General features: G+C 34.2%; 1 protein-coding gene across 3 annotated transcripts in view; it reads right to left on the minus strand.

Moving 5' to 3' along the window:
* Nucleotides 1-7,860: 7,860 nt before the first annotated feature.
* The window catches only part of LOC127560761 (zinc finger protein 396-like), a 44,299-nt gene continuing 24,767 nt past the window's right edge, over nucleotides 7,861-27,392 (minus strand). For 2 of the 3 annotated variants that reach the window (XM_051995611.1, XM_051995610.1), the window contains 3 exons: nucleotides 23,432-23,939; nucleotides 23,025-23,160; nucleotides 7,861-10,676 (listed from right to left, as the gene is read on the minus strand). In XM_051995611.1, coding sequence (XP_051851571.1) covers nucleotides 10,225-10,676; nucleotides 23,025-23,160; nucleotides 23,432-23,854 — 1,011 coding nt within the window. In that variant the 5' untranslated portion in view covers nucleotides 23,855-23,939 and the 3' untranslated portion in view covers nucleotides 7,861-10,224. Of the gene's footprint in view, nucleotides 10,677-21,216; nucleotides 22,551-23,024; nucleotides 23,161-23,431; nucleotides 23,940-27,392 lie in introns of those variants that run through there. The other variant, XM_051995612.1, reaches the window with a different exon arrangement.

Genomic DNA, 27,392 nt, shown 5'->3' on the forward strand with positions numbered 1-27,392 from the left:
ATATTATTGTTCTACAAAAAATGATGGACAAGCCAATTTTCAAAAGACCTGGAAAGGACATGAAATGCTGAGTGAAACAAGCAGAACCAGAAACACATTGAACACAGTAACAGCAAGATTGTGCAATGATCAACTATGAAAGACTTGATTCTTCTCAGTAGTTCAGTGATCCAAGGAAATTCCAGTAAACTTTGGATAGAAAACACTATCTGCATCCAGAGAGAGAACTATGGAGATAGAACGTAAATCAACATATGCTATGTGCATTTTTTTTCTCTCGGTTTTTCCCTTTTGATTTTTCTCTCCCAACATAATTCACAAAGAGGTGTGTATTTTAAAAAGTTAATATATATGTATAACCAGAAAAAAAAAAAATGAAGATTGTAGAGGGCTGAAACTCTAGAGTAGATGCATTGAGGTCAGGACAGCCGAGCACTTAAGGCGAACTACTGATTGTACAATACTCTATTCCCACTATCCTGTGCTGGCTTGATGATTGGTGTATACAGAGAATGGTAGGAGGGACTAGGGGGTGGAGCAAGACTAGCCAGGGTCACTTTGGCGGTGGAGGAGGAAGAAGGAGGTAGTGGAGATCCTGCTTCCATCCCCTTCACTTCTACCCCTAAAGACCAAGAATAAAGACTAAGGACTTTTGCTTATCCTGACTTCCGCTGAGTCTAAGGTATCCTGGGTACCCAGGATACTAGCATGGTCATCACAGAAGATGTCTTTTCTTTTCTTCAATTCTGTATACAGCTGAGAGGATGATTTTCCTAAACTATAGGAGTGACCATGTGATCTCCTTGTCCCATAAATTCCACTGGCCTCTTAATGACTCTTTGGATAAAATACAAGGTATTGTAAAAGTCAGTGCAGTTTTGACAGTGAAATCTAAACCTTCACTAAGACTTGCAGAACTTAAAAACAATTTTAGCTTTTAAAATCCTTTACAATTTGACGATAATCTCCCTTTCCATAAATAACAATTGTTAAACCAGATGTCTGAAACAATTTATCTGATATCTTTCCAGTAATATATTCATTAGAAAGTTAGGTAATATCAGGATGCTACCTTGTATCTGCTAGGATGGCAAACATTTTTAAATGATAGTTATTTAAAATATCAGACTAATGCAAATAGCACACATATACACACTACAAACACACAGTATATACACGTATGTGCATACATATACATACCTATGTGGTATGGAAGGAGGAAGATTTGGAAAAAACAAAAAGTTGAAAACCATTCATATAATTTAATATACAATACAAACATCACCTTCTACATAAAAAGCCTTTCCTAGAGTCTTTCAGCCCTCTCCCAAACCCCCACACCCCTCCAAATTTAAGTTCTTTAAGGGTAGGGGGTATTTTACTACCTATCACAAAGCTTTGGTACATGGTAGGCACTTAATAAATACTTGTTTATATGAAGAATGCATAATTATGGCATATCAATGTCATGGAATAGTATGGTGCCATAAATAATGTAAATTATGAAATATACAAGGAAAGGAAATAAAAATCAGAACTACATATATACATTGATTACAATAATTTCTTCTTAAAAGGAAAGAAAAAGGAAAACAGGGTCAGATGAAGTGAATATCATAGATGCTCGAAAACAAGAGAGAGTTATATTTCTTTTGATTAAATGATTGGGGAAATTGAGAGTTGGGTTCCTGTTTTGAGTGTTCTAAAATTTTGATCTCTGCATTATTATAGTTCTAACATTAAGCTTGAGCCAAGTCAGAAAAAAAACTCACTGGGCAAATTTTTTGGAAGTCAGTAAGATAGAAATTTTTCTACTTCAACTAATTTGAATCCTTAGTTACTTGCTTTCTAAAGTATAAAAGATTTATAAAACCACAGAATCTGGATCTGGACCTGAGGTCTTTTAGTTCAATTCCCACCTGAAGAGGAATCTACTTTTATGATTCCAGTTTCTGCTTAAAGACCTCTAGTTAAGGGAAACCCACTATCTTTCTACAGTAGAGTATATGTTCTTTGAAAGAAGAAACTTTTTAAATTTTCTTTTGGCAGTCCCAGCTCTTCAGTTCAGCATCTTTCACATACGAGTTGATTAATGTCTATTGATCTGAAACAGCCCACTCTATTTTTTTAGATAGTTGTAAAAAATTTTCTTCATTTGAAGCACAAGTTTGTTTTTCTGCAAAATATATCCCAATGCTCCTAGCTCTATCCTCTGGGTCTAAGCAGAATAAATCTAATGTATCTTCCATGATGAAACAAAATATTTGAAGATAACTATCACATCCTCCTTAAATCTTCTCTTGTGTTTGGAGATTGTTTCCTTTACCTAATAGCAAGTATGAAATATCTAGCTTGCCGTGCCTGGAAATTATTTATATTTGCCATTTAGAGATCTCCATGTTTTCTGAAACTTACTTAAAAGGGACTATTCAACTGTTAAAAGGGAAGAATACTGTGATCAAATTTCTTACCTATGCTCCCTAGAACAAGTTTTGATTATGTCATACTGAATTACTAGAATACAAACTCCTTTATTGGATGTTTATAGCTCTTCATAATCAGGGTATGGCCTATCTCTCTCTTTTTTTTTTAATTTAATAATTACTTTATATTGACAGAATCCATGCCAGGGTAATTATTTTACATTATCCCTTGCACTCGTTTCTGTTCCGATTTTTCCCCTCCCTCCTTCCACTCCCTCCCCTAGAAGGCAAGCAGTCCTATATATGTTGGATATGGTGCAGTATATCCTAGATACAATATATGTTTGCAGAACTGAACAGTTCTCTTGTTGCACAGGGAGAATTGGATTCAGAAGGTATAAATAACCCGGGAAGAAAAACAAAAATGCAGATAGTTCACATTTGTTTCCCAGTGTTCTTTCTTTGGGTGTAGCTGCTTCTGTCCATCATTTATCAATTGAAACTCAGTTAGGTCTCTTTGTCAAAGAAATCCACTTCCATCAAAATATGTCCTCATACAATATCGTTGTCGAAGTGTATAACGATCTCCTGGTTCTGCTCATTTCACTCATCATCAGTTCATGTAAGTCTCACCAGTCCTCTCTGTATTCATCCTGCTGGTCATTTCTTACAGAACAATAATATTCCATAACATTCATATACCACAATTTACCCAGCCATTCTCCAATTGATGGGCATCCATTCATTTTCGAGTTTCTAGCCACTACAAATAGGGCTGCTACAAACATTTTGGCACATACAGGTCCCTTTCCCTTCTTTAGTATTTCTTTGGGATATAAGCCCAATAGAAACATAACTTTTTGGGCATAATTCCAGATTGCTCTCCAGAATGGTTGGATTCGTTCACAACTCCACCAACAATGCATTAGTGTCCCAGTTTTCCCGCATCCCCTCCAAAATTCATCATTATTTCTTCCTGTCATCTTAGCCAATCTGACAGGTGTGTAGTGGTATTTCAGAGTTGTCTTAATTTGTATTTCTCTGATCAATAATGATTTGGAACACTCTTTCATATGAGTGGTAATAGTTTCAATTTCATCCTCTGAAAATTGTCTGTTCATATCCTTTGACCATTTATCAATTGGAGAATGGCTTGATTTCTTATAAATTTGAGTCAGTTCTCTCTATATTTTGGAAATGAGGCCTTTATCAGAACTTTTAACTGTGAAGATGTTTTCCCAGTTTGTTGCTTCCCTTCTAATCTTGTTTGCATTAGTTTTGTTTGTATAAAGGCTTTTTAATTTGATATAATCAAAATTTTCTATTTTGTGATCGGTAATAGTCTCTAGTTCATCTTTGGTCACAAATTTCTTTCTCCTCCACAAGTCTGAGAGATAAACTATCCTATGTTCCTCTAATTTATTTATAATCTCGTTCTTTATGCCTAAGTCATAGACCCATTTTGATCTTATCTTGATATATGGTGTTAAGTGTGGGTCCATGCCTAATTTCTGCCATACTAATTTCCAATTATCCCAGCAGTTTTTATCAAATAATGAATTCTTATCCCAGAAGTTAGGGTCTTTGGGTTTGTCAAACACTAGATTGCTATAGTTGACTATTCTGTCTTGTAAACCTAACCTTTTCCACTGATCAACTAATCTATTTCTTAGCCAATACCAAATGGTTTTGGTGACTGCTGCTTTATAATATAATTTTAGATCAGGTACAGCTAGGCCACCTTCATTTGATTTTTTTTTCATTAATTCCCTTGAGATTCTCGACTTTTTATTGTTCCATATGAATTTTGTTGTTATTTTTTCTAGATCATTAAAATATTTTCTTGGAAGTCTGATTGGTATAGCACTAAATAAATAGATTAGTTTAGGGAGTATTGTCATCTTTATTATATTCGCTCATCCGATCCAAGAGCACTTAATATTTTTCCAATTATTTAAGTCTGACTTTATTTGTGTGGAGACTTTTTTATAATTTTGCTCATATAATTCCTGACTTTCCTTTGGTAGATAGATTCCCAAATATTTTATGGTATCAACAGTTATTCTGAATGGAATTTCTCTTTGTATCTCTTGCTGTTGGGTTTTGTTGGTGATGTATAAAAATGCTGAGGATTTATGGGGATTTATTTTGTAGCCAGCTACTTTGCTAAAATTATGAATTATTTCCAATATCTTTTTAGTAGAATCTCTGGGGTTCTCTAGGTATACCATCATATCATCTGCAAAGAGTGATAGTTTGGTTTCCTCATTGCCTACTCTAATTCCTTTAATATCTTTCTCGACTCTTATTGCCGAGGCTAGTGTTTCTAACACGATATTAAATAAGGTGATAGTGGGCAACCTTGCTTCACTCCAGATCTTACTGGGAAAGGTTCCAGTTTTTCCCCATTGCACATGATGCTTACTGATGGTTTTAAATATATGCTCCTGACTATTTTAAGGAAAAGTCCATTTATTCCTATGCTCTCAAGTGTTTTTATTAGGAATGGATGTTGGATTTTATCAAATGCTTTTTCTGCATCTATTGAGATGATCATATGGTTTTTGTTAGTTTGGTTATTGATATAGTCAATTATGCTAATAGTTTTCCTAATATTGAACCAGCCCTGCATTCCTGGTATAAATCCTACTTGGTCATAGTGTATTATCCTGGGGATGATTTTCTGTAATCTTTTTGCTAATATTTTATTTAAGATTTTAGCATCAATATTCATTAGGGAGATTGGTCTATAATTTTCTTTCTCTGTTTTCAGCCTACCTGGTTTAGGTATCAGTACCATGTCTGTGTCATAAAAGGAGTTTGGTAGGACTCCTTCAATCCCTATTTTTTCAAATAGTTTATTTAGCATTGGAGTTAATTGTTCTTTAAATGTTTGATAGAATTCACATGTAAATCCATCTGGTCCTGGGGATTTTTTCTTAGGGAGTTGATTGATAGTTTGTTCTATTTCTTTTTCTGAGATGGGACTGTTTAGGATATTTACTTCTTCCTCTGTTAGTTTGGGCAAGCTATATTTTTGGAGGTATTTTTCTATTTCATTTAAGTTGTCAAATTTATTGGCATAAAGTTGGGCAAAGTAACTCCTAATTATTGCTCTAATTTCCTCTTCGTTAGTGGCAAGTTCTCCCTTTTCATTTTTAAGACTAACAATTTGATTTTCCTCTTTCCTTTTTTTAATCAGATTTACTAAGGGTTTGTCTATTTTGTTGGTTTTTTCATAGAACCAACTCTTAGTTTTATTAATTAATTCAATAGTTTTTTTACTTTCAGTTTTATTGATCTCTCCTTTTATTTTTAGAATTTCAAGTTTAGTGTTTGACTGGGGGTTTTTAATTTGTTCCTTTTCTAGCATTTTTAGTTGCAAGCCCAATTCATTGACCTTCTCTTTCTCTATTTTATACAAATAGGCCTCTAGAGATATGAAATTTCCTCTTATTACCACTTTGGCTGCATCCCATACATTTTGGTATGATGTCTCATATTATCGTTTTCTTGGGTGAAGTTATTAATTATGTCTATGATTTGCTGTTTCATCCATTCATTCTTTAGTATGAGATTATTTGATAATTTCCTGGAAAATAGTGTCCAGGCTCTTTTTTTCATCATGCTTTTCTGGGAGTCCGATGATTCTCAGATTGTCTCTCCTGGATCTGTTTTCCAGGTCTGTTGTCTTCCCCAGAAGGTATTTCACATTCTTTTCCATTGTTTGATTTTTTTGGATTTGCTTGACTGATTCTTCTTGTCTCCTCGAGTCATTCAATTCCAGTTGTTCAATTCTGATTTTCAGTGAAGTATTTTCTTCACTCACTTTTTAAAAATCTTTTTCTAATTGTCCCATTGAGTTCTTTTGTTCTGTGGAATTTTTTTCCATTTTGCCAATTTTGTTTTTTAGAGAGCTATTTTCTGTTTCCAGTTCACCAATCCTATTTTTCAAGGATTTTATTTCTTTATCTACTCTCTCTTTAGCTGATTGGGATGACTTCTCTTGGCTCTTTTGCCAAGCCTTCCTCTCCTTTTCCCATTTTTCTTCTAGCTCTCTTGTGAGAGCCTTTTTAATTTCCTCCATGAGATTCATCTGTGCTGAGGAACAGATGATCTCCTCCTTTGGATATTCACCTGGAGACAGTCTGTTTTTAGTCTCCTCAGGATTTAGAGTCTGCTCTCTATCTGTATAGAAGCTGTCAAGGGTTAAAGTCCTCTTCAGTTTCTTGCTCATTCTGTCTAATAATCAAAGACAAACTAGCAAAGAAAAAAAGAAAAAACTGGAGTCTTTCTTTGGGGGAGGGGCTGGATGGTGTTACCGATCTTCCTCTACAGACTGCCAAGGGGGGGGGGGGGAAGGGGGGGCAGCAGTGAGGCACTAGCCCGACTGTGCTGCGCCTGCGCTCTGAGATCCCAGAGTGTGCTGAGTCACTGTGGGGGGGGGGGGGGAAGGGGGAGAGAGGGGATGGCCAGGTCCCGAGAGACTCCAGCTGTTTGGGGTTGTATTCTTCACCCCCAGTGTTTTTAGCTTTACTGCTGGGCTGCTGACTTGCTGCTGAAGCAAAGTATCAAATCCTGTAGCAAAGCTCTCCCCACAGAGACGGCTGCGATCACTCCCCACCCCCTCTCCGCTCTGGTCCCGTGCTCTCCCTGCCGCTGACCGCCACCTGCGCCCGATCTAAAACCGTCCCAGCCCTCCAGTAAAAACAGACCTTTCTTGGTGAATCTCAAGGATGGCTTCTCTTGGTAACTATTTGTGGTTTTTTTTTTTAAGTCAAGCATTAATTCAGAGGCTTGTAATGAAATGGATAGTGAGAGAAAGCGCGGAGCTACACAGCTGTGTGCCTCCTCTCCACCATCTTAACCGGAAGTCCTGGCCTATCTCTTGAGACTTATCATATGTTGTGTCCTTTATACACACTGTAACCAAACTAGTCGAACTTGCCATTTACAATGACACTTCATCTTCCATCTTTGAGCCTTTTTTGTAAGTCATCTCTTATACCTAGAATATACTCCCTCTTCACCTGTTTTTTAGAATTTCTATTTTCTAACTAGGCTTAGAATAAGTGTCATCTTCTACACAAAGCCTTTCTTGATTCTTCCAATTGTTCAGAACATTTCTCCTGCCCCAAATTACTATGAATATTTTTTTGTATTTACTTGCAATATAATCATTGTTTCCTCCAGTAGAACAAACGGGTTTGAGATGTTTTTGTTTTGTATTCCCAGAGCCTGGTATGTTTTAAGCACTTACTAAATGCTCAATGAACGAATCTCTTAGTTCTTAAAAAATCTATCGTGCTTAGCCAAAAAAGGGTAGTTGTACTTCTCAGTTTACCTGATTCAGACTGTTCAGTCATCTGAAAGGTATCTAAGTTTTAATGCAATGATTATCATTCTCTTACTGGGAAATAACACACAATAATGACCATTTATGGGGAGTCATTGCTTTATTGGTCATTGGTTTGTTCCCTTTAGCCACAAGGAGAATGAGTCCCAAACAAAAGACCCTTACATTTTCTATAATATAAAATACATTATATCAGTACATAGTCATACATACATACTTAACTCTACAATCCACATGACATAATCACTATCAGCATATTTATAAAGAAGCTCCATTTTGCATTTACTTCTCCACACTGGTATATTTTTTTTTTTTGATGATTTTTTTACTATGTATTTGTCACATGTATTGTTAACTGGCCCACACTAATTCCAAACTTTTGGAATCATCCAAAGCACTAGATATATAATCTTGGGAGAAGTGTGAAATGATTATACTTTGTAACAGTTATAGAGAGACCAAAGAACCAATTACAGATATCTTCTTTTGCTTCTTCCTTCTCATGTCTCATTTTTATATCTAATGTTTTTCTACCCAGTGGTGTAATTGAAGCATAAAAGGAGAATATAGTTAATGGAGTACGTAACATAAGCATTATCACTAACAAAATGTGTATTATTATAATACGCATAATGAATCCCTCAAAAGGGAAAATTAGTTTATTAATTTCTGTCCAAGTCATTTAAATAAATAAACCAGCTATTTTATTTTCAAATAGAACACTTGTTTCCATTAAACATGTAGTTATAATTTCAGTGCTATTATATTTGCCCAATATATATTGATGAACTGCTGAAAAATGTAAAATCTTTAAAAATTATAAACTATAGTGGATATGCTTTTTAACTTTAATTTTGAAGAATGTTTACAAAAGATTTTGGCAAGTTCTTTAAAGCAGGTAGTACCAATTCCTAAATTTTTATATCATCATGGGTCCAGACTCAGATCTCAATTCTGTTGGAAATAGCAGCTAAACTTACCCAAGTTTGACATGACAACCCAAATCCCAAAATTTATTTGTATTAGCAAGTAACTTTAATTTTACTTTTATTTTTAATATTTTTAAGTTTTAAATTTTCAATTTATTTTGCGAAAAAATATCTATTAAGCACAATTACATAGTTGTGTTCATTACCTTTTTCTGATATTGAGCTATATGGTGAATACTATTAAGAATATATCACATTCATAGGGATTCATTGTCAGTTATGGTTTAGACTAAGGTCTCTCAGGTACTGAGACTTCTGAAATTCTGTGACAAAATTATCTTAAATTCTCCTTACCCTAATTTTAAATGACACTTAAATGACAATAAGATGCAATAGCTCAGTCAATCATATTTTTTTGTGAAGATATTCTTGCCAGTATAATATAGATACAAAAGTCAGCTAATACAGGGATTCTCTTAGAAATGCTGCAGATACACTGAAAAAGTCTTATTCTAAACCTTCCCTTTCCTAGATGATGATGATGATGCTATGACCACTTAGCATACCATCAGTTTGCTAAAATATGCTTTCATATCATGTGATAATCTGATTTGGTAGCTTATTTTACACATACTTTTTTTAAACTTAGAGGATTCCTACTAACACCAGAAAGCATCTTATTTTTGTCAATGAGCCGTCTCTAAACTACATACTATTTACATTCTTAATAGTTTCAATCATAGTATGTCTATTTTCTAACCTGGAAGTCTTGTCCATTTCTCTCATCCTAGATAATGGTGACCATCTATTCTTGGTACTCTTTGACTATTCTTCCTGAATCATTATACGACAAGCCTGAATCTTTATATCAAAGTGTGATAATAAGAGAGACTGCTTGGTATTGTAAATAAGAATGTTGATTTTGAAATCTGATGAATATGAGTTCAAGTCCTATCTCTCACATATGCAAGTGTCATGATCACCGTTTGAATTGTGAATGTGCAGTGGAAAATGTTCTTTATGCCAACGAAATCATAGATTCTGGACAAAATCAACAGGTCTAATAGAAGAGCTGAAAAATATGTCTTCAAACTTATTGCTAGAACTCTTATGTTGTATTTTTAAAAATAAAAAGAGCCCATCTTTTCAATGAATTACATTGTAGAACTCTTACCTTCATTCTAAATAGGGGGTATTATCTAAGAAGGACAATTTTAGAAGAGAGGGCAAACAGTCATCTAGTTGACATGGCAATGGAAATAAAATAAATTAACAGATTATTCCCAACAAGTGGGATTTAAAGGATGATTCCTTGAAGTAAATCTAGGATTCTCAAATGTCTGTTGGGGATGGCACTGTATATATAGAAGAAATGGTGATTAATGTTTCACATTCTCCACAGTGGCTTTTCTGATCTTCAATAGAGAATTTATGCCCACTAAAACTATACTAATTTCATCAAAAGGATCTTTGAGTCTTCTCTTCTGATGAAAAGGTTTTGATTGCTTTTAAACACTCATGACACTGTTAGGATTTTTTCTTTATTGTGCCTTCTCTTATGTCTAAAAAGATTGGAACTTTGACTGAATGCTTTCCCACATTCATGACATATATAAGGTTTCTCCCCAGTGTGAATTCTCCGATGTTGAATAAGAATTGAGCTTCTGCTGAAAGCTTTTGCACACTCATCACATTCATACGGTTTTTCTCCACTATGGATTCTCTGATGAAGAATAAGGGCTGAGCTTTGACTGAAATTTTTACCACATTCATCACATTTATATTGTTTTTTGCGAGAGGGATTTCCCTGCCTTCTTTTGAATCTGCTGTCACTTTCACAGGTTTCTCTAAATTTTAAAACCTGAGGAACATTCATATTGAGGGTTCTAGGAATGCTACCATGTGACTCTATATCAGAAGAAAGTTGTTTTGGAGCCAGTTCTACATTTTCCACTCTGGTGTCATCACCTGAAACAACAACAAAAAAACCACAATTATCATCTGTTCTCTCTGCTGCAAGATGATTTAAATAAAATACAAATATTCTAGAAATAAATGGCTTGTAAAAAAAAAAAAAAACAACCTGCAAAATGGTGCCACAGTATAAGAGACAGGGAAAGTAAGGCAGCAGACTTTGGAGAGGGAAAGGTAGCAGACAATGGAATGAACATGGGAATAAGTAGAGTAGTAAGTGGCTGATAAAAAGGATAGCAAGATAGAGTGTCAGGGTCTGAGACCAGGAAGACTTGTATTCACATATATCTTCAGACTAGCTATGCAACCCTGGCCAAGTCATTTAGCCATTTTCTTCATCATTTTTTTAAATTTGATTTGATTTTTCTTGTACAGCAAGATAATTGTATAAATATGTATGCATATGTTGGATTTAGCATATATTTCTACCATGTCACTACTTGCCGTCTAGGGGAGGAAGGTGAGAGAAGGGGCAGAAAACTGGAACATGAGCTTTTTTTTTTTTTTTTTTTTGTATTCTTTTACACATACTTTTTTTTTTTAAACTTAGAGGATTCCTACTAACACCAGAAAGTATCTTATTCTTGTCAATGAGCTGTCTCTAAACTACATACTATTTACATTCTTAATAGCTTCTTTATTTGTAAAATGAATTAGAGAAGGAAATGGCAAACTATTTTACTATCTTTTCAAGAAAACCTCAAATGGGGTCAGACATGACTGAAAAAATGACTAGCAACTTAAATATAGGATAGCAAAAGATGAATGGGAGAGGTGAGAGATTTAAAAACCATGTAACCATTGAAATAAAACTAAGGCTGATTTTATTAAAAGGAAAAAAACCCAATAAAATAGACAAATTGGTTAATTTGATTTTTAAAAAAGAAAGAAAACCAAATTACTAGTATAAAAAATGAAAAGGGTCAAATTCACCACCAATGGATATGAAATTAAACCTATTATTAGGAGCTATTTTACTAAGCTATGTCAAAAAAACAAAAACAAAAACACCTAACAAATCTAAGTGACATAGCTAAATATTTACAAAAATATAAATTATCCAGATTCAAAGAAAGGGAAGTAGAATGATTAAATTCTTATACTAGAAAAAGAAATTAAACAAGTCAAAAATGAGATATGTATGAAAAAATTCCCGGGTACAGATGGATTCATAAATGAATTCTACCAAATATTTAAAAAACAATTAATTTCAGCATTTATAAACTAAATAGGCAAAATTGGAAAAATAGGCAAAGAAAGAGTTCTTCCAAATTTCTTTTATGACTCAAATATCGTGCTGATAGTACAGACTCATTTCTTTTATGAATATTGATGCAAAAATTTAAATAAAATGCTAGCAAGGAGATTATAGCCATATATCACACAGATTATATACTATGTATATAAGAACGCGTTCATTATTAGGAAAACTATCAACATAACTGACCACGTCAATCACAATACTAATAGAAATCATGTGATTATCTCAATAGATGCAAAAAAAACTTTTAACAAAATACAAAACCCATTCATTATTATTAAAAATATTAGAGAACTCAGAAATAAATGGAGCTTTCCTTAAAATAATTAGTAGCATTATTCAAAACCAATGGTATTATTTCTGTAATGCAGATAAACTAGAAGACTTCTCAATAAGCAGAGGGATGAAACAAGGATACCTGTTATCATCATCACGATTATTAAATACTGTACTTGAAAAACTAGCTATAGCAATAAGAAAAGAAAAAAAAATTGAAGGAATTAGAATAGGCATTGAAGGAATGAAACAATCTTTGTAGATGATATTGTCATACCCTTAGAGAATCCTAGAGAGTCAATTAAAAATTAATTGAAATCATTAATTTCAGCAAAGTTGCAGAATATAAAATAAAATCACATAAATCATCAGCATTTCTATATATTACCTAGATCCAGCTGCAAGAGATAGAAAGAGAAATTCCATCTAAAATGGCTCTAAGCAATATAAAGTACTTGGGAGTCTGCCTGCCAAGACACATCCAGAAACCATATGAACTTACAATTACACAAATAATAATGTCAGACAAGTGGAAAAATATCTAAGCTGAGCCAATATAATAAAAATGACAATTAATTAAAATAACAATAAATTAATTTACTTATTCAGTACCATGCCAATCAAACTATCAACAAATTAACAACAAAATAATAATATATGACAAAAAATAATAATTAATCTTTATCTTTGTCATATGACAAAAGGTCAACAGCATCAAGAGAATTAATGGAAAAAAAAAAAAAGAGAAAAAGAAGGTGGCCTACAAGTACCACATCTTCCAAGTGGTTATCATCAAAACAATCTGGTAGTTGCTAAGAAATAAAGTAGTGCATTAGTGAGACAGATTAGGTATATTATACATAATAGTAAAATGACCATAATAATCCAGTGATTGCTAAACCCAAAGATCCAAATTTTGGAGATAAGAACTCACAATTTGGAAAAACTGTAAAACAGTTTGGCAGAAATTAAGTATAGAAGAGGGGATATCCATCAACTGCGGAAGGGCTGAACAAGTTGTGGCATATCATTGTGATGGAATACTATTGTGTTATAAGAAATGACAATCAGGAAAGTTTCAGAAAAACCTGGAAACACATATAATTTGATACAAAGTGAAGTGAGCAGAACTAGGAGACCATTGTACACAATAATAGCACTATTACATGGTGATCAATTGTGAATAACTTTGCTATTCTCAGAAATACAATGATACAAGACAAATTATGATGAAAAATATTATTTACTTCCAGAGAAAGAACAAAGATAGAAGCATATTTTTAAATTTTTTCTTAAATTTTTTGGCATTTTCTTTAACTATGTTTTCTTTTTAACAAAGCTGATATATTTTGCAGTGACTATACTTGTATAAACTACACCATATTTTTTGTTTTCTCAAGGAGGACAACCAGGAAAATGGGAATGAGAGGATTTGGAACTCAATATTTTATTTTATTTTTTTCCCAGCAAAATTTATTTATTGAGTTCCCTTTTTAAAATTAAAGCTTTTTATTTTTCAAAACATATGCATGGATAACTCTGCAACATTAACTCTTACAAAAGCTCGTGTTCCAGTTTTCACCCCCTTCTCCCACCTTCCTCCCCTAGATGGCAAGTAGTAACATGGTAGAAATATATGCTAAATCCAATATATGCATACATATTTATACAATTATCTTGCTGTACAAGAAAAATCAAATCAAATTAAAAAAATGATGAAGAAAATAAAATGCAAGCAAACAACAACAAGAGTGAGAATGCTATGTTGTGAAGCATACTCAATATTTAAAAAAAATTAATGTTAAAATTTGTTTTTTACATATAATTGTAAAAAATATAAAAATTTTTTTAAATGTTTAGTTTTGGTCCTTATAAAGTAATTGGCTTCTTATCCAAAGTGGTGATTCTTGAACCTTGGTTTGTATCCAAACCTACAAACTACCTCAAGAGGTATTTACATATTCACAGAATCCATAAAACACAATTAATTTAGATCTGTATTAAGCTTTAATATAAAAGTTTTAGAAGTGGTTATGTTAGAGAGATAATGGCCAGCTTAGAATTTGTAACAGATAAGTAGTAGAAAACTAGGCTTGGATTCAGGATCCTGGAGCCTGAGAAACAAGAGAAATCATGCCATAAGAAATGTGAAGCACTTAAAATACAGATTGAGGTCACAATTGATTCTAATAAGGAAGAAAAAAAGAAAGACAGTAGCAAACTGAGTTAACAATACCAACTTAGACTACATTTGACACAAGTACAAGAAATGTACATGAGAAAAGATAAATAAAAACAAACATAAAGAATGGCAAGGTCCTATCTTCTGAGACGAAGTTTTCAACAAATACCAAATGGTAGAGAAAAGATTTTGGTGGTATTTGTTTTGCTCTTCTGAAGTAAGAGGGAGATTAAAGAAGAGATAGAACCTGTTTGATATGAATAGGAAAATGAAAGTTTCTGAAAGTCAAAATGGTATAATATAAAGAGAATTTTTAAATCTGAGCATCTGAGGTTGACTCACAATTATGTATGATCTATGGCCAATGAAAACTTTTCTGAGCTTCATGGAATCACAAAAATTTCCAAGACAAATAGTCTAGAGGACTTCCGGTTAAGATGGCGGAGAGGAGGCTCACAGTTGCATAAGCTCCGCGCTTTCTCTCACTATCCACTTCATTACAAGCCTCTGAATCAATGCTTGACTGAAAAAAACCCACAAATAGTTACCAAGAGAAGCCATCCTTGAGATCCGCCAAGAAAGGTCTGTCTTTACTGGAGGGCTGGGGCGGTTTTAGATCGGGCGCAGGCTGAGGGCAGCGGCAGTGAGAGCACGGAGCAGAGCTGAGAGGGGGTGGGGAGTGATCGTAGCCGTCTCTGCGGGGAGAGCTTCGCTACAGGTTTGGAACCTGCAGCAAGTCAACAGCCCAGCAGAGAAGCTAAAAACACCGGGGCTGAAGAACACAACCCCAAACAGCTGGAGTCTCTCAGGACCTGGCCCCCCCCCCTTCCCCCCCCTCAGTGACTCAGCACGCTTTGGGATCTCAGAGCGCAGGCGCAGCACAGTCCTGCTAGTGCCTCACTACTGCCACCTGCAGTCTGTAGAGGAAGCTCGATAACACACCCAGCCCCCCCCCCAAAGAAAGACTCCAGTTTTTTCTGTTTTTCTTTGGTAGTTTGTCTCTGATTAATAGACAGAATGAGCAAGAAGCTGAAGAGGACTTTAACCCTCGACAGCTTCTATACAGATAGAGAGCAGACTCTAAATCCTGAGGAGACTAAAAACAGGCAGTCCCCAGGTGATTCCCCAAAGGAGGAAACCATCTGTTCCTCAGCACAGATGAACCTCATAGAAGTGATTAAAAAGGCTCTCACAAGGGAGCTAGAAGAAAAATGGGAAAAGAGTCTGGAGAAAGTTAAAGAGAGAGTGGATAAAGAAGTAAAATCCTTGAAAAATAGGATTAGTGAACTGGAAACAGAAAACAGCTCTCTAAAAAACAAAATTGGCGAAATGGAAAAAAATTCCACAGAACAAAAGAACTCAATTGGACAATTAGAGAAAGATTTTAAAAAAGTGAGTGAAGAGAATACTTCACTGAAAATCAGAATTGAACAAGTGGAATTGAATGACTCGAGGAGACAAGAAGAATCAGTCAAGCAAATCCAAAAAAATCAAACAATGGAGAAAAATGTGAAATACCTTCTGGGGAAGACAACAGACCTGGAAAACAGATCCAGGAGAGACAATCTGAGAATCATTGGACTCCCAGAAAAACATGATGAAAAAAAAAGCCTGGACACTGTCTTCCAGGAAATTATCAAAGAGAACTGCCCAGAAGTCATAGGAACAGAGGAAAAAATAAACATTGAAAGGATTCATCGATCACCCACTGAAAGGGATCCTAAAATCAAAACACCAAGGAATATAGTGGCCAAATGCCAGAACCCTCAGATGAAAGAAAAAATATTGCAAGCGGCTAGAAAAACCCAATTCAAGTATCAAGGAGCCACAATAAGGATCACCCAGGATCTGGCAGCATCCACATTAAAAGATCGAAGGGCCTGGAATATGATATTCCGAAAGGCTAAGGAACTTGGTATGCAACCAAAAATAACTTACCCAGCGAGAATGAGCATCTTTTTCCAGGGAAGAAGATGGACATTCAACGAAGTAAGCGAATTTCATCTATTTCTGATGAAAAAACCAGAACTTAACAAAAAGTTTGATCTACAAATATAGAACTCAAGAGAAATCTAAAAAGGTAAAGATTAATCTTGGGAACTATATTTGACTATATAGATGTATAAAGAATACATGTATACCTTGTTCTAGAAATTGATGTGGAAAGGACATTGTACCAGAAAAAGGGTAAAGTGGGGGTAGTACATCTCATGAAGAGGCATAGGAAACCTATTATATCTGAGAGAAAGAATGGAGGGGGATGAATATAGTGGGTATCTTACTGCCTTCAGAATTGGCTTTAAGTGAAAAATCTTAAGACATATTCAATCTATGGTGAAACTTCTCCCATCTCATTGAAAAGTGAGAAGGGAAAAGTGGAAAGGGAAGGAATAAGCTAAGCGGAAGGGAATACGGGAACTGGGAGGGAAAGGGGTAAGATAGGGGGAGGAACTCTAAGGCGGGGGAGGGACACTAAAAAGGGAGGGCTGTGAGAAGCAAGGGGTGCTCACAAGCTTAATACTTGGAAGGGGGGAAAGGGGAAAGAAGGGAGGAAAGCATAAACCGGGGTTAACAAGATGGCAAGTAATACAGAATTGGTCATTCTAACCATAAACGTGAACGGGGTAAACTCCCCCATAAAGAGGAAGCGGTTAGCAGAATGGATTAAAAGCCAGAATCCTACAATATGTTGTTTACAGGAAACACACCTGAAGCGGGGAGATACATGCAGGTTAAAGGTAAAAGGTTGGAGCAAAATCTACTATGCTTCAGGTGAAGTCAAAAAAGCAGGGGTAGCCATCCTGATCTCAGATCAAGCTAAAGCAAAAATTGACCTAATTAAAAGAGATAAGGAAGGACACTATATCTTGCTAAAGGGTAGCATGGATAATGAAGCACTATCTATATTAAACATATATGCACCAAGTGGGGTAGCATCTAAATTCTTAAAAGAGAAACTAAGAGAGCTGCAAGAAGAAATAGACAGTAAAACTATAATAGTGGGAGATCTTAACCTTGCACTCTCAGAATTAGATAAATCAAACCAGAAAATAAATAAGAAAGAAGTCAAAGAGGTAAACAGAATACTAGAAAAGCTAGATATGATAGATCTCTGGAGAAAATGTAATGGAGACAGAAAGGAATACACTTTCTTTTCAGCAGTTCATGGAACCTATACAAAAATTGACCATATATTAGGACATAAAAACCTCAAACTCAAATGTAGTAAGGCAGAAATAGTAAATGCATCCTTTTCAGACCACGATGCAATGAAAATTACATTCAACAAAAAAGCAGGGGGAAGTAGACCAAAAAATAATTGGAAACTAAATAATCTCATACTAAAGAATGATTGGGTAAAACAGCAAATCATAGACATAATTAATAACTTCACCCAAGAAAACGATAATAATGAGACATCATACCAAAATGTATGGGATGCAGCCAAAGCGGTAATAAGGGGAAATTTCATATCTCTAGAGGCCTATTTGTATAAAATAGAGAAAGAGAAGGTCAATGAATTGGGTTTGCAATTAAAAATGCTAGAAAAGGAACAAATTAAAAACCCCCAGTCAAACACTAAACTTGAAATTCTAAAAGTAAAAGGTGAGATCAATAAAATTGAAAGTAAAAAAACTATTGAATTGATTAATAAAACTAAGAGTTGGTTCTATGAAAAAACCAACAAAATAGACAAACCCTTAGTAAATCTGATTAAAAAAAGGAAAGAGGAAAATCAAATTGTTAGTCTTAAAAATGAAAAGGGAGAACTCACTACTAACGAAGAGGAAATTAGAGCAATAATTAGGAGTTACTTTGCCCAACTTTATGCCAATAAATTCGACAACTTAAATGAAATAGAAAAATACCTCCAAAAATACAGCTTGCCCAAACTAACAGAGGAAGAAGTAAATATCCTAAACAGTCCCATCTCAGAAAAAGAAATAGAACAAACTATCAATCAACTCCCTAAGAAAAAATCCCCAGGACCAGATGGATTTACATGTGAATTCTACCAAACATTTAAAGAACAATTAACTCCAATGTTATATAAACTATTTGAAAAAATAGGGATTGAAGGAGTCCTACCAAACTCCTTTTATGACACAGATATGGTACTGATACCTAAACCAGGTAGGCTGAAAACAGAGAAAGAAAATTATAGACCAATCTCCCTAATGAATATTGATGCTAAAATCTTAAATAAAATATTAGCAAAAAGATTACAGAAAATTGTCACCAGGATAATACACTATGACCAAGTAGGATTTATACCAGGAATGCAGGGCTGGTTCAATATTAGGAAAACTATTAACATAATTGACTATATCAATAACCAAACAAACAAAAACCACATGATCATCTCAATAGATGCAGAAAAAGCATTTGATAAAATCCAACATCCATTCCTAATAAAAACACTTGAGAGCATAGGAATAAATGGACTTTTCCTTAAAATAGTCAGGAGCATATATTTAAAACCATCAGTAAGCATCATATGCAATGGGGAAAAACTGGAACCTTTCCCAGTAAGATCTGGAGTGAAGCAAGGTTGCCCACTATCACCATTATTATTTAATATCGTATTAGAAACACTAGCCTCGGCAATAAGAGTCGAGAAAGATATAAAAGGAATTAGAGTAGGCAATGAGGAAACCAAACTATCACTCTTTGCAGATGATATGATGGTATACCTAGAGAACCCCAGAGATTCTACCAAAAAGCTATTGGAAATAATTCATAATTTTAGCAAAGTAGCTGGCTACAAAATAAATCCCCATAAATCCTCAGCATTTTTATACATCACCAACAAAACCCAACAGCAAGAGATACAAAGAGAAATTCCATTCAGAATAACTGTTGATACCATAAAATATTTGGGAATCTATCTACCAAAGGAAAGTCAGGAATTATATGAGCAAAATTATAAAAAAGTCTCCACACAAATAAAGTCAGACTTAAATAATTGGAAAAATATTAAGTGCTCTTGGATCGGCCGAGCGAACATAATAAAGATGACAATACTCCCTAAACTAATCTATTTATTTAGTGCTATACCAATCAGACTTCCAAGAAAATATTTTATTGATCTAGAAAAAATAACAACAAAATTCATATGGAACAATAAAAAGTCGAGAATCTCAAGGGAATTAATGAAAAAAAAATCAAATGAAGGTGGCCTAGCTGTACCTGATCTAAAATTATATTATAAAGCAGCAGTCACCAAAACCATTTGGTATTGGCTAAGAAATAGATTAGTGGATCAGTGGAAAAGGCTAGGCTCACAAGACAGAATAGTCAACTATAGCAATCTAGTGTTTGACAAACCCAAAGCCCCTAACTTCTGGGAAAAGAATTCATTATTTGATAAAAACTGCTGGGATAATTGGAAATTAGTATGGCAGAAATTAGGCATGGACCCACACTTAACACCATATACCAAGATAAGATCAAAATGGGTCTATGACCTAGGCATAAAGAACGAGACTATAAATAAATTAGAGGAACATAGAATAGTTTATCTCTCAGACTTGTGGAGGAGAAAGAAATTTGTGACCAAAGATGAACTAGAGACCATTACTGACCACAGAATAGAAAATTTCGATTACATCAAATTAAAAAGCCTTTGTACAAATAAAACTAATGCAAACAAGATTAGAAGGGAAGCAACAAACTGGGAAAACATTTTCACAGTTAAAGGTTCTGATAAAGGCCTCATTTCCAAAATATATAGAGAACTGACTCAAATTTATAAGAAATCAAGCCATTCTCCAATTGATAAATGGTCAAAGGATATGAACAGACAATTTTCAGAGGATGAGATTGAAACTATTACCACTCATATGAAAGAGTGTTCCAAATCATTATTGATCAGAGAAATGCAAATTAAGACAACTCTGAGATACCACTACACACCTGTCAGATTGGCTAAGATGACAGGAAAAAATAATGATGAATGTTGGAGGGGATGCGGGAAAACTGGGACACTAATGCATTGTTGGTGGAGTTGTGAACGAATCCAACCATTCTGGAGAGCAATCTGGAATTATGCCCAAAAAATTATCAAAATGTGCATATCCTTTGATCCAGCAGTGTTTCTATTGGGCTTATATCCCAAAGAAATACTAAAGAAGGGAAAGGGACCTGTATGTGCCAAAATGTTTGTAGCAGCCCTGTTTGTAGTGGCTAGAAACTGGAAAATGAATGGATGCCCATCAATTGGAGAATGGCTGGGTAAATTGTGGTATATGAATGTTATGGAATATTATTGTTCTGTAAGAAATGACCAGCAGGATGAATACAGAGAGGCTTGGAGAGACCTACATGAACTGATGCTAAGTGAAATGAGCAGAACCAGGAGATCATTATACACTTCGACAACGATATTGTATGAGGACATATTTTGATGGAAGTGGATTTCTTTGACAAAGAGACCTGAGTTTCAATTGATAAATGACGGACAAAAGCAGCTACACCCAAAGAAAGAACACTGGGAAACGAATGTGAACTATCTGCATTTTTGTTTCTCTTCCCGGATTATTTATACCTTCTGAATCCAATTCTCCCTACGCAACAAGAGAACTGTTCGGTTCTGCAAACATATATTGTATCTAGGATATACTGCAACATATCCAACATATAAAGGACTGCTTGCCATCTAGGGGAGGGGGTGGAGGGAGGGAGGGGGAAAAAAAATCGGAACAGAAATGAGTGTAAATATAATGTAATTATTAAATAAAAAAAATTAAAAAAAAAAAATTAAAAAAAAAATTTAAAAAAAAAAAAAAAAAAAAAAAAAGACAAATAGTCTAACATAATATCTAAATAAAAATTCACTTTAAAAATCAACCTAACACTAAAATTATATTATAAAGCACCAGTCACTAAAACCATTTGGTATTGGCTAAGAAATAGACTAGTTGATCAGTGGAATAGGTTCACAGGACAAAATAGTCAATAACTATTAGTTATAATATATAATAATAATATAATATGTAATAGTCAATCTAGTATTTGACAAACCCAAAGACCCCAACTTTTGGGATAAGAATTCACTATTTGACAAAAACTTCTGGGAAAATTGGAAATTAGTATGGCAGAAACTAGGCATGGACCCATACTTAACACCTTACACCAAGATAAGATCAAAATGGGTTCATGATTTAGGCATAAAAAATAAACTAGAAGACCAAAGGATAGTTTATCTTTCAGACCTGTAGAGGAATTTGCGATCAAAGATCATTATTGATCACAAAATAGAAAATTTTGATTATATCAAGTTGAAGAGCATTTGTACAAACAAAACTAATGCAGACAAGATTAGAAGGGAAGCAATAAACTGGGAAAACATTTTTACAGTTAAGGGTTCTGATAAAGGCCTCATTTCCAAAATATACAGAGAATTGCCTCCAATTTATAAAAATTTATAAGAAATCAAGCCATTCTCTAGTTGATAAATGGTTAAAGGATATGAACAGACAATTTTCAGATGATGAAATTGAAACTATTTCTAGTCAATATGAAAGGGTGTTCCAAATCACTATTGATCAGAGAAATGCAAATTAAGACAACTCGGAGATACCACTACATACCTGTCAGATTGCTAAGATGACAGGAAAAGATAGTGACGAATGTTGGAGGGGATGTGGAAAAACTGGGAACTGATGCACTGTTGATAGAGTTGTGAACAGATCCAACTATTCTGGAGAGCAATTTGGAATTATGCTCAAAAAGTTATCAAACTGCATACCCTTTGATCCAGCAGTATTACTATTGGGCTTATAACCCAAAGAGATATTAAAGAAGGGAAAGAGACCTGTATGTGCAAAAATGTTTATACCAGTCCTTTTTGTAGTGGCTAGAAACTGGAAATTGAATGAATGCCCATTAACTGGAGAATGGCTGGGTAAATTGTGGTATATGAATGTTATGGAATATTATTGTTTTGTAAGAAATGACCAGCAGGATGAATATAGCGAGGCTTAGAGAGACTTACATGAACTGATGCTAAGTGAAATGAGCAGAACCAGGAGATCATTATACACTTCAACAACAATACTATATGAGGATCAATTCTGATGGAAGTGGCAATCTTCAGCAATGAGAGGATCCAATTCAGTTACAATTGATCAGTAATGAACAAATCCAGCTACACCAAGAGAAAGAACACTGGGAAATGAATATCTGTATGCATTTTTGTTTTTCTTCCCAAGTTATTTTTACTTTTCTAAATCAGATTTTTCTTGTGCAACAAGAGAAATGTATAAATATGTACACATATATTGTATTTAAGATATACTTTAAAATGTTTAAATAAATAACCAATGAAAAATTAATAACAGAAGAAATGACTGGTATGGGTGATGTCTATAAAGTCTAATTTCACTTACGATATGAAAAAATAGCTCTTCTATATTAAGGCCTTATGCTTAGGGAAACAAATAATGATGATGCCTCCAACAGTGAGAAGTGGATAAGTAAGGAAATGTTTCAGGAATAAAAGCACCTACACACACACACACACACACACACACACACACACACACACATATATACATATATATCTGAGGTGTACGGGATACCAACTTTCATTCTCCACCCTACATCAAGATTATTTCCTTACCACTTCGTCTTAGGGCATGGAGCTCCCAAGATGCCCATTTGAGCTGGTTAACCATAGGCTGGACTTGAAGACTTAGTGACTCCTGATCTGCTCCCTGAAGTATCATCTCTTCCTGATTTTGTTGACAGAATGAGACCTGGAAATATTTACATTTGGTTGGGGTTGTGAACCAATCATAGTAGTCATAAGAACATAAATCACATAAAGAAAAGAATATATGGAAAAATATCTCAGGAAGAAGGGATGGAGGAATTAGAATTTCATTCCTTTTCCTAGAACAATGGGCAAATATGGAAGACAAGAAGAGAAAACAGACAAAACAATAAAGAACTTTCCAACTAAGTGAAGGGGAAATAAAAATTCATAAAATTTCCCCCCATTACTAGATGACCCCTTGTCATATGAACCTGTTCGCCTGGTCCATCAATCTCTCTTTCCAAATCTTCCAGCACAGTTACTGCCTCCTCTCCATTCTCTGGATGATGCTTTTGTACTAAGGTCTGGAGCTCCTTTGGCAGAATCGCCAGGAACTGCTCTAGAACCAGCAGCTCCAAGATCTGCTCTTTTGTGTGCATTTCAGGCCTTAGCCACAGATGGCAAAATTCACGAAGCTGACTCAGGGCCTCACGGGGCCCAGGTGAATCCTGGTAGCCAAACTGCCTGAAACGCTGTCGAAACGTTTCTGGGCTATAGCAGTTGTTCCAGTGGAAGTTGGGTTCCTGTTCACAGTTGTGAATTTCCTCTTCTTCCATCTTCACTATAAAAATTCTATCTTGTTCATCTGGTGTTTGTGAAACCAGCATTGAAGTCTCCTTTACTTTTGTAGACATTCTGAATTAGAAGAGCTGATGCCAAAATTTGCTAGGATTTAATCTTCACAGAAATTAATTTCTCTTTGTAGATAGACCTCAGGTACTGTAAAAAATTGAAAATGCAGACAAATTTTGAGAACTAAAAACAGTACAAAAACCACCAAACTAAGTAATGAATATTGCTTCTAGTCTCAACACAGTTAAAATTTTATAGCCTACGGTTTTCTCAGAGAAAAAGACAGAATCATAGAATTTTAAGAGTTAGAAGGAACCATGGAGATTATTATAATCTTAGCTAAATTGAATCCCATCTACATATTTCCAACAACTTGTAACCCAGTCTATGCCATTTAGGCATATGACATTCAGTCGTTAGTGATGGAAATTTACTACTTCACAAAGAGGCTCACTTTCAGACAGCTGACAGAGATGATCTTAATTAGACCCGATTTTGTTCTAATCAGTATTAATCACCTTAGTGGGACTTCACAGGGATAGTGATTATTAACAATGATTAGTGATAAACTAACCCAGTAATATACATTTAGTCATTCTAGTCAACTAACATGAATATAGGAATTACATATATACATATCTTAGATACAGTAATAATTAGATAAGGTTAGAAAGATTCTTTCTTTTAATAGATCCTAAACTTTAAACTACAAGTTCTAAGTTCACTGTTCACTAATTCCCCTTTCTAAAAACAAGAAAGTTGAGTCTAATAGAGAACCTCTATCTTTTTTGTATGATAACCAAATCCAATATGGGTGGGATATCTTGATGTTATATAGGTTTCCCAATTTATTTTTCAGACTACACTTTTGCTCAACATTAGGAGGATCCCATTTTATAACTTCTTAAAGGAGATAATCCTTACTTTGTAACCATCCATGCTCATGTATCATTTCTGGCTCTTCTGGAGAATCAAAAGAAAGGCATACTATCATCCAATGAAGTTTTATATTTAACTTTGCCTCTTCAGAGTGTTTGGATAACAGACTCTCTATAAGTAAAGCCCTGGAGAAAGGAGATATCTAAGATCATAAGAAAGATGTGAGGTTCCATTTACTGAAGGGGTCCATATCCTTTAGTAAATGATTAATGGTTTGGAGCTCTATCAAAATTTTTTTTTTTCTTGCAGATTGGATAACTGTGAACCTACACAATTTTAATTATCAGTAAACTTTTCCTTATAGCTAAGCTGAATTTTTTCTCCCATTCACTATGCTTAGTTTTAATATGTGGAACCACAAAGCCCTTAAAATTAAGTTTCCCCTATTTTTTTCTTTTTTTAGCTAAAATTTCCCAGGATTTTTAACTGATCCTCCCAAGACCTAACTATAAAATTATAGCATTACTAGGTTGCAGCTTTATCATCATCTCTCAAGAAATATGGTAGCCATTGTATGCATTTTTTTAAAATATATTTTGACACAACAGATACCTCCCCAAGCACTTCATCAAAGTTCAATCTCTGAAAACAGCCAAATTGTCTAATAGTGTAATTTCAATCGATAGTAAATGTCTATGTCCACTTTTGAAATTTACTAATTTTTAAAAGGAAGAATTTATGTCTTAACTATGGTGGTACAGTATCAACAATGTCCACTCAATTTTTAGAGATGGTTGAAATCTATGGAGACTTCACCAAAAGAGATTTGAATTCTCTCATAAAAAAGAAAAAAATAATTTAAAAAAATAGGATTAATGAAATTTCAAAACATCAACTCTGATATTTTAATCTTTAAGAAAAAGTGTACAAAAAAATAAAATGAAGATCCACTAAGGATAACTTAAGTAAATCTGGAGTTGAAAGGATGATACTTGACAAAATTAAATTCTAATTATATACCACTGAAAGAAAAACACAAAGAGGTATCATAATAAAGGAATACTAATTAAGAATATAGGTATACCAAATAATATAGCAAATCATAGATAAGGAAAGCTCTTCTAGAAGAAATAGAAAATAGTAGATTTAACAGCCTCCTATTAGAAAGATAAATCAAAGAGAAAAATATATAGAACATGAACATAAATAAAATGGATAGATCTTCATGAAAAGCTAAGAAATATATATATATTTCCCCCCCAATATACATAAAATGTTCATAAAATTGATCATAGCTTATTTTAAGACAAACTTAAATTTTTTTAAAATTTATATATAGCATCTATAAACATCAATTCAATAAAGTTAAAGATAAATACTAATTAAAATCTGGTTTTGTTTCATTTTTTTCCTGTAAGTAAGCACATTTTGTGATAATCTTATTGACAATTCTTCTTATCTCTCTTAATTCACACAGTCAGGAATAGTCAACACATTCTTTGTTTCTCATTGCTATTTCTAGATCCTCTTTCTGACTCTTTCACTAAATCATAACTTCTCTTTCTCTGAACTTCACACCATGTAATTATACTATTTGATCAAGTTCTTATTATCTATTGATGTAAAAAAGCACTTTTCTAGCTTCCTCAATTACTTCCGCATCTGTCTTAAAAGTTTCCTTTTCATCATTAAAGCAGAATAAAGTGAAATTTTCATACATATAGTCATATACATGTTATTTAATACTTTTCAGGCATGTAAAACTCTTTATGACTGCTTTTGGGGTTTTCTTGGCAAAAATACTGGAGTGATTTGCCATTTACTTCTCTAGCTCATTTAAAAGATGAGGAAACTGAGGCAAACAGGATTAAGTGAATTGCCCAGGACACAGAACTAGTAAATATCTGATGCCAAATTTGAATTCAAGTCTTCCTGACTTCAGGTCCAATGCTCTATCCACTGTATTGCTTGGTTGTCCTACAAAAGCACACACACACACACACACACACACACACACACACACACACACAAATATATAAATACCCATGCCAATTTTGAAATTATTTACTGTTAAATTACGTCAATATTTATGATAACTTACACTTCTAACATCCTGGTCCCCCAATTCATCAACTCTATCTTAGGTACTCTTAGGAAGAATAAAATCATGTAATTTATGACCACCCAAAATTATTACCCTTCCATGATTAGTGGATTCTGAAATTCCCCTTTCTGATCATAGTCATCTATTTTTTAGCTTTCGCAATGCCTGATTTTCCAAAACTGCAGGCTCTCAACTCTATTTTATTTGCCTATTCAATTACCTCTCTCCTAGTTTCAATTTTCTCACTTCACAATCTTAACTTAGTTATTTTATCCATCTTTGAGTCCCTTATTCTTGCCACCAATCTCCAACCTTTATTTAGCCTGATAATTTGCCTTTTTTCTTTATTCCATTTCCAAGGTGCCAACTACTGCTAGAGGTAATTTCAAAATAATGCTGACTGGGTTCACTATAAATTCATGCTATCCAACCTCAAATGGATCCTCATCGTTTCATGGCAATACTCTTACTTATATCCAGCCAACTCCATTATATTCTCACATCAGATATTACTAGCATTCTCTTTACCACATGTGCAATATTAGCCCATATTTCTCCTCTTTCAGTAAACCAATTAATAATTACACTACTAGAATGGCATATGTGGCATTTCAAGG

Source organism: Antechinus flavipes, chromosome 4 (genome assembly GCF_016432865.1).
Source record: "Antechinus flavipes isolate AdamAnt ecotype Samford, QLD, Australia chromosome 4, AdamAnt_v2, whole genome shotgun sequence".
Lineage (NCBI taxonomy): Eukaryota > Metazoa > Chordata > Mammalia > Dasyuromorphia > Dasyuridae > Antechinus > Antechinus flavipes.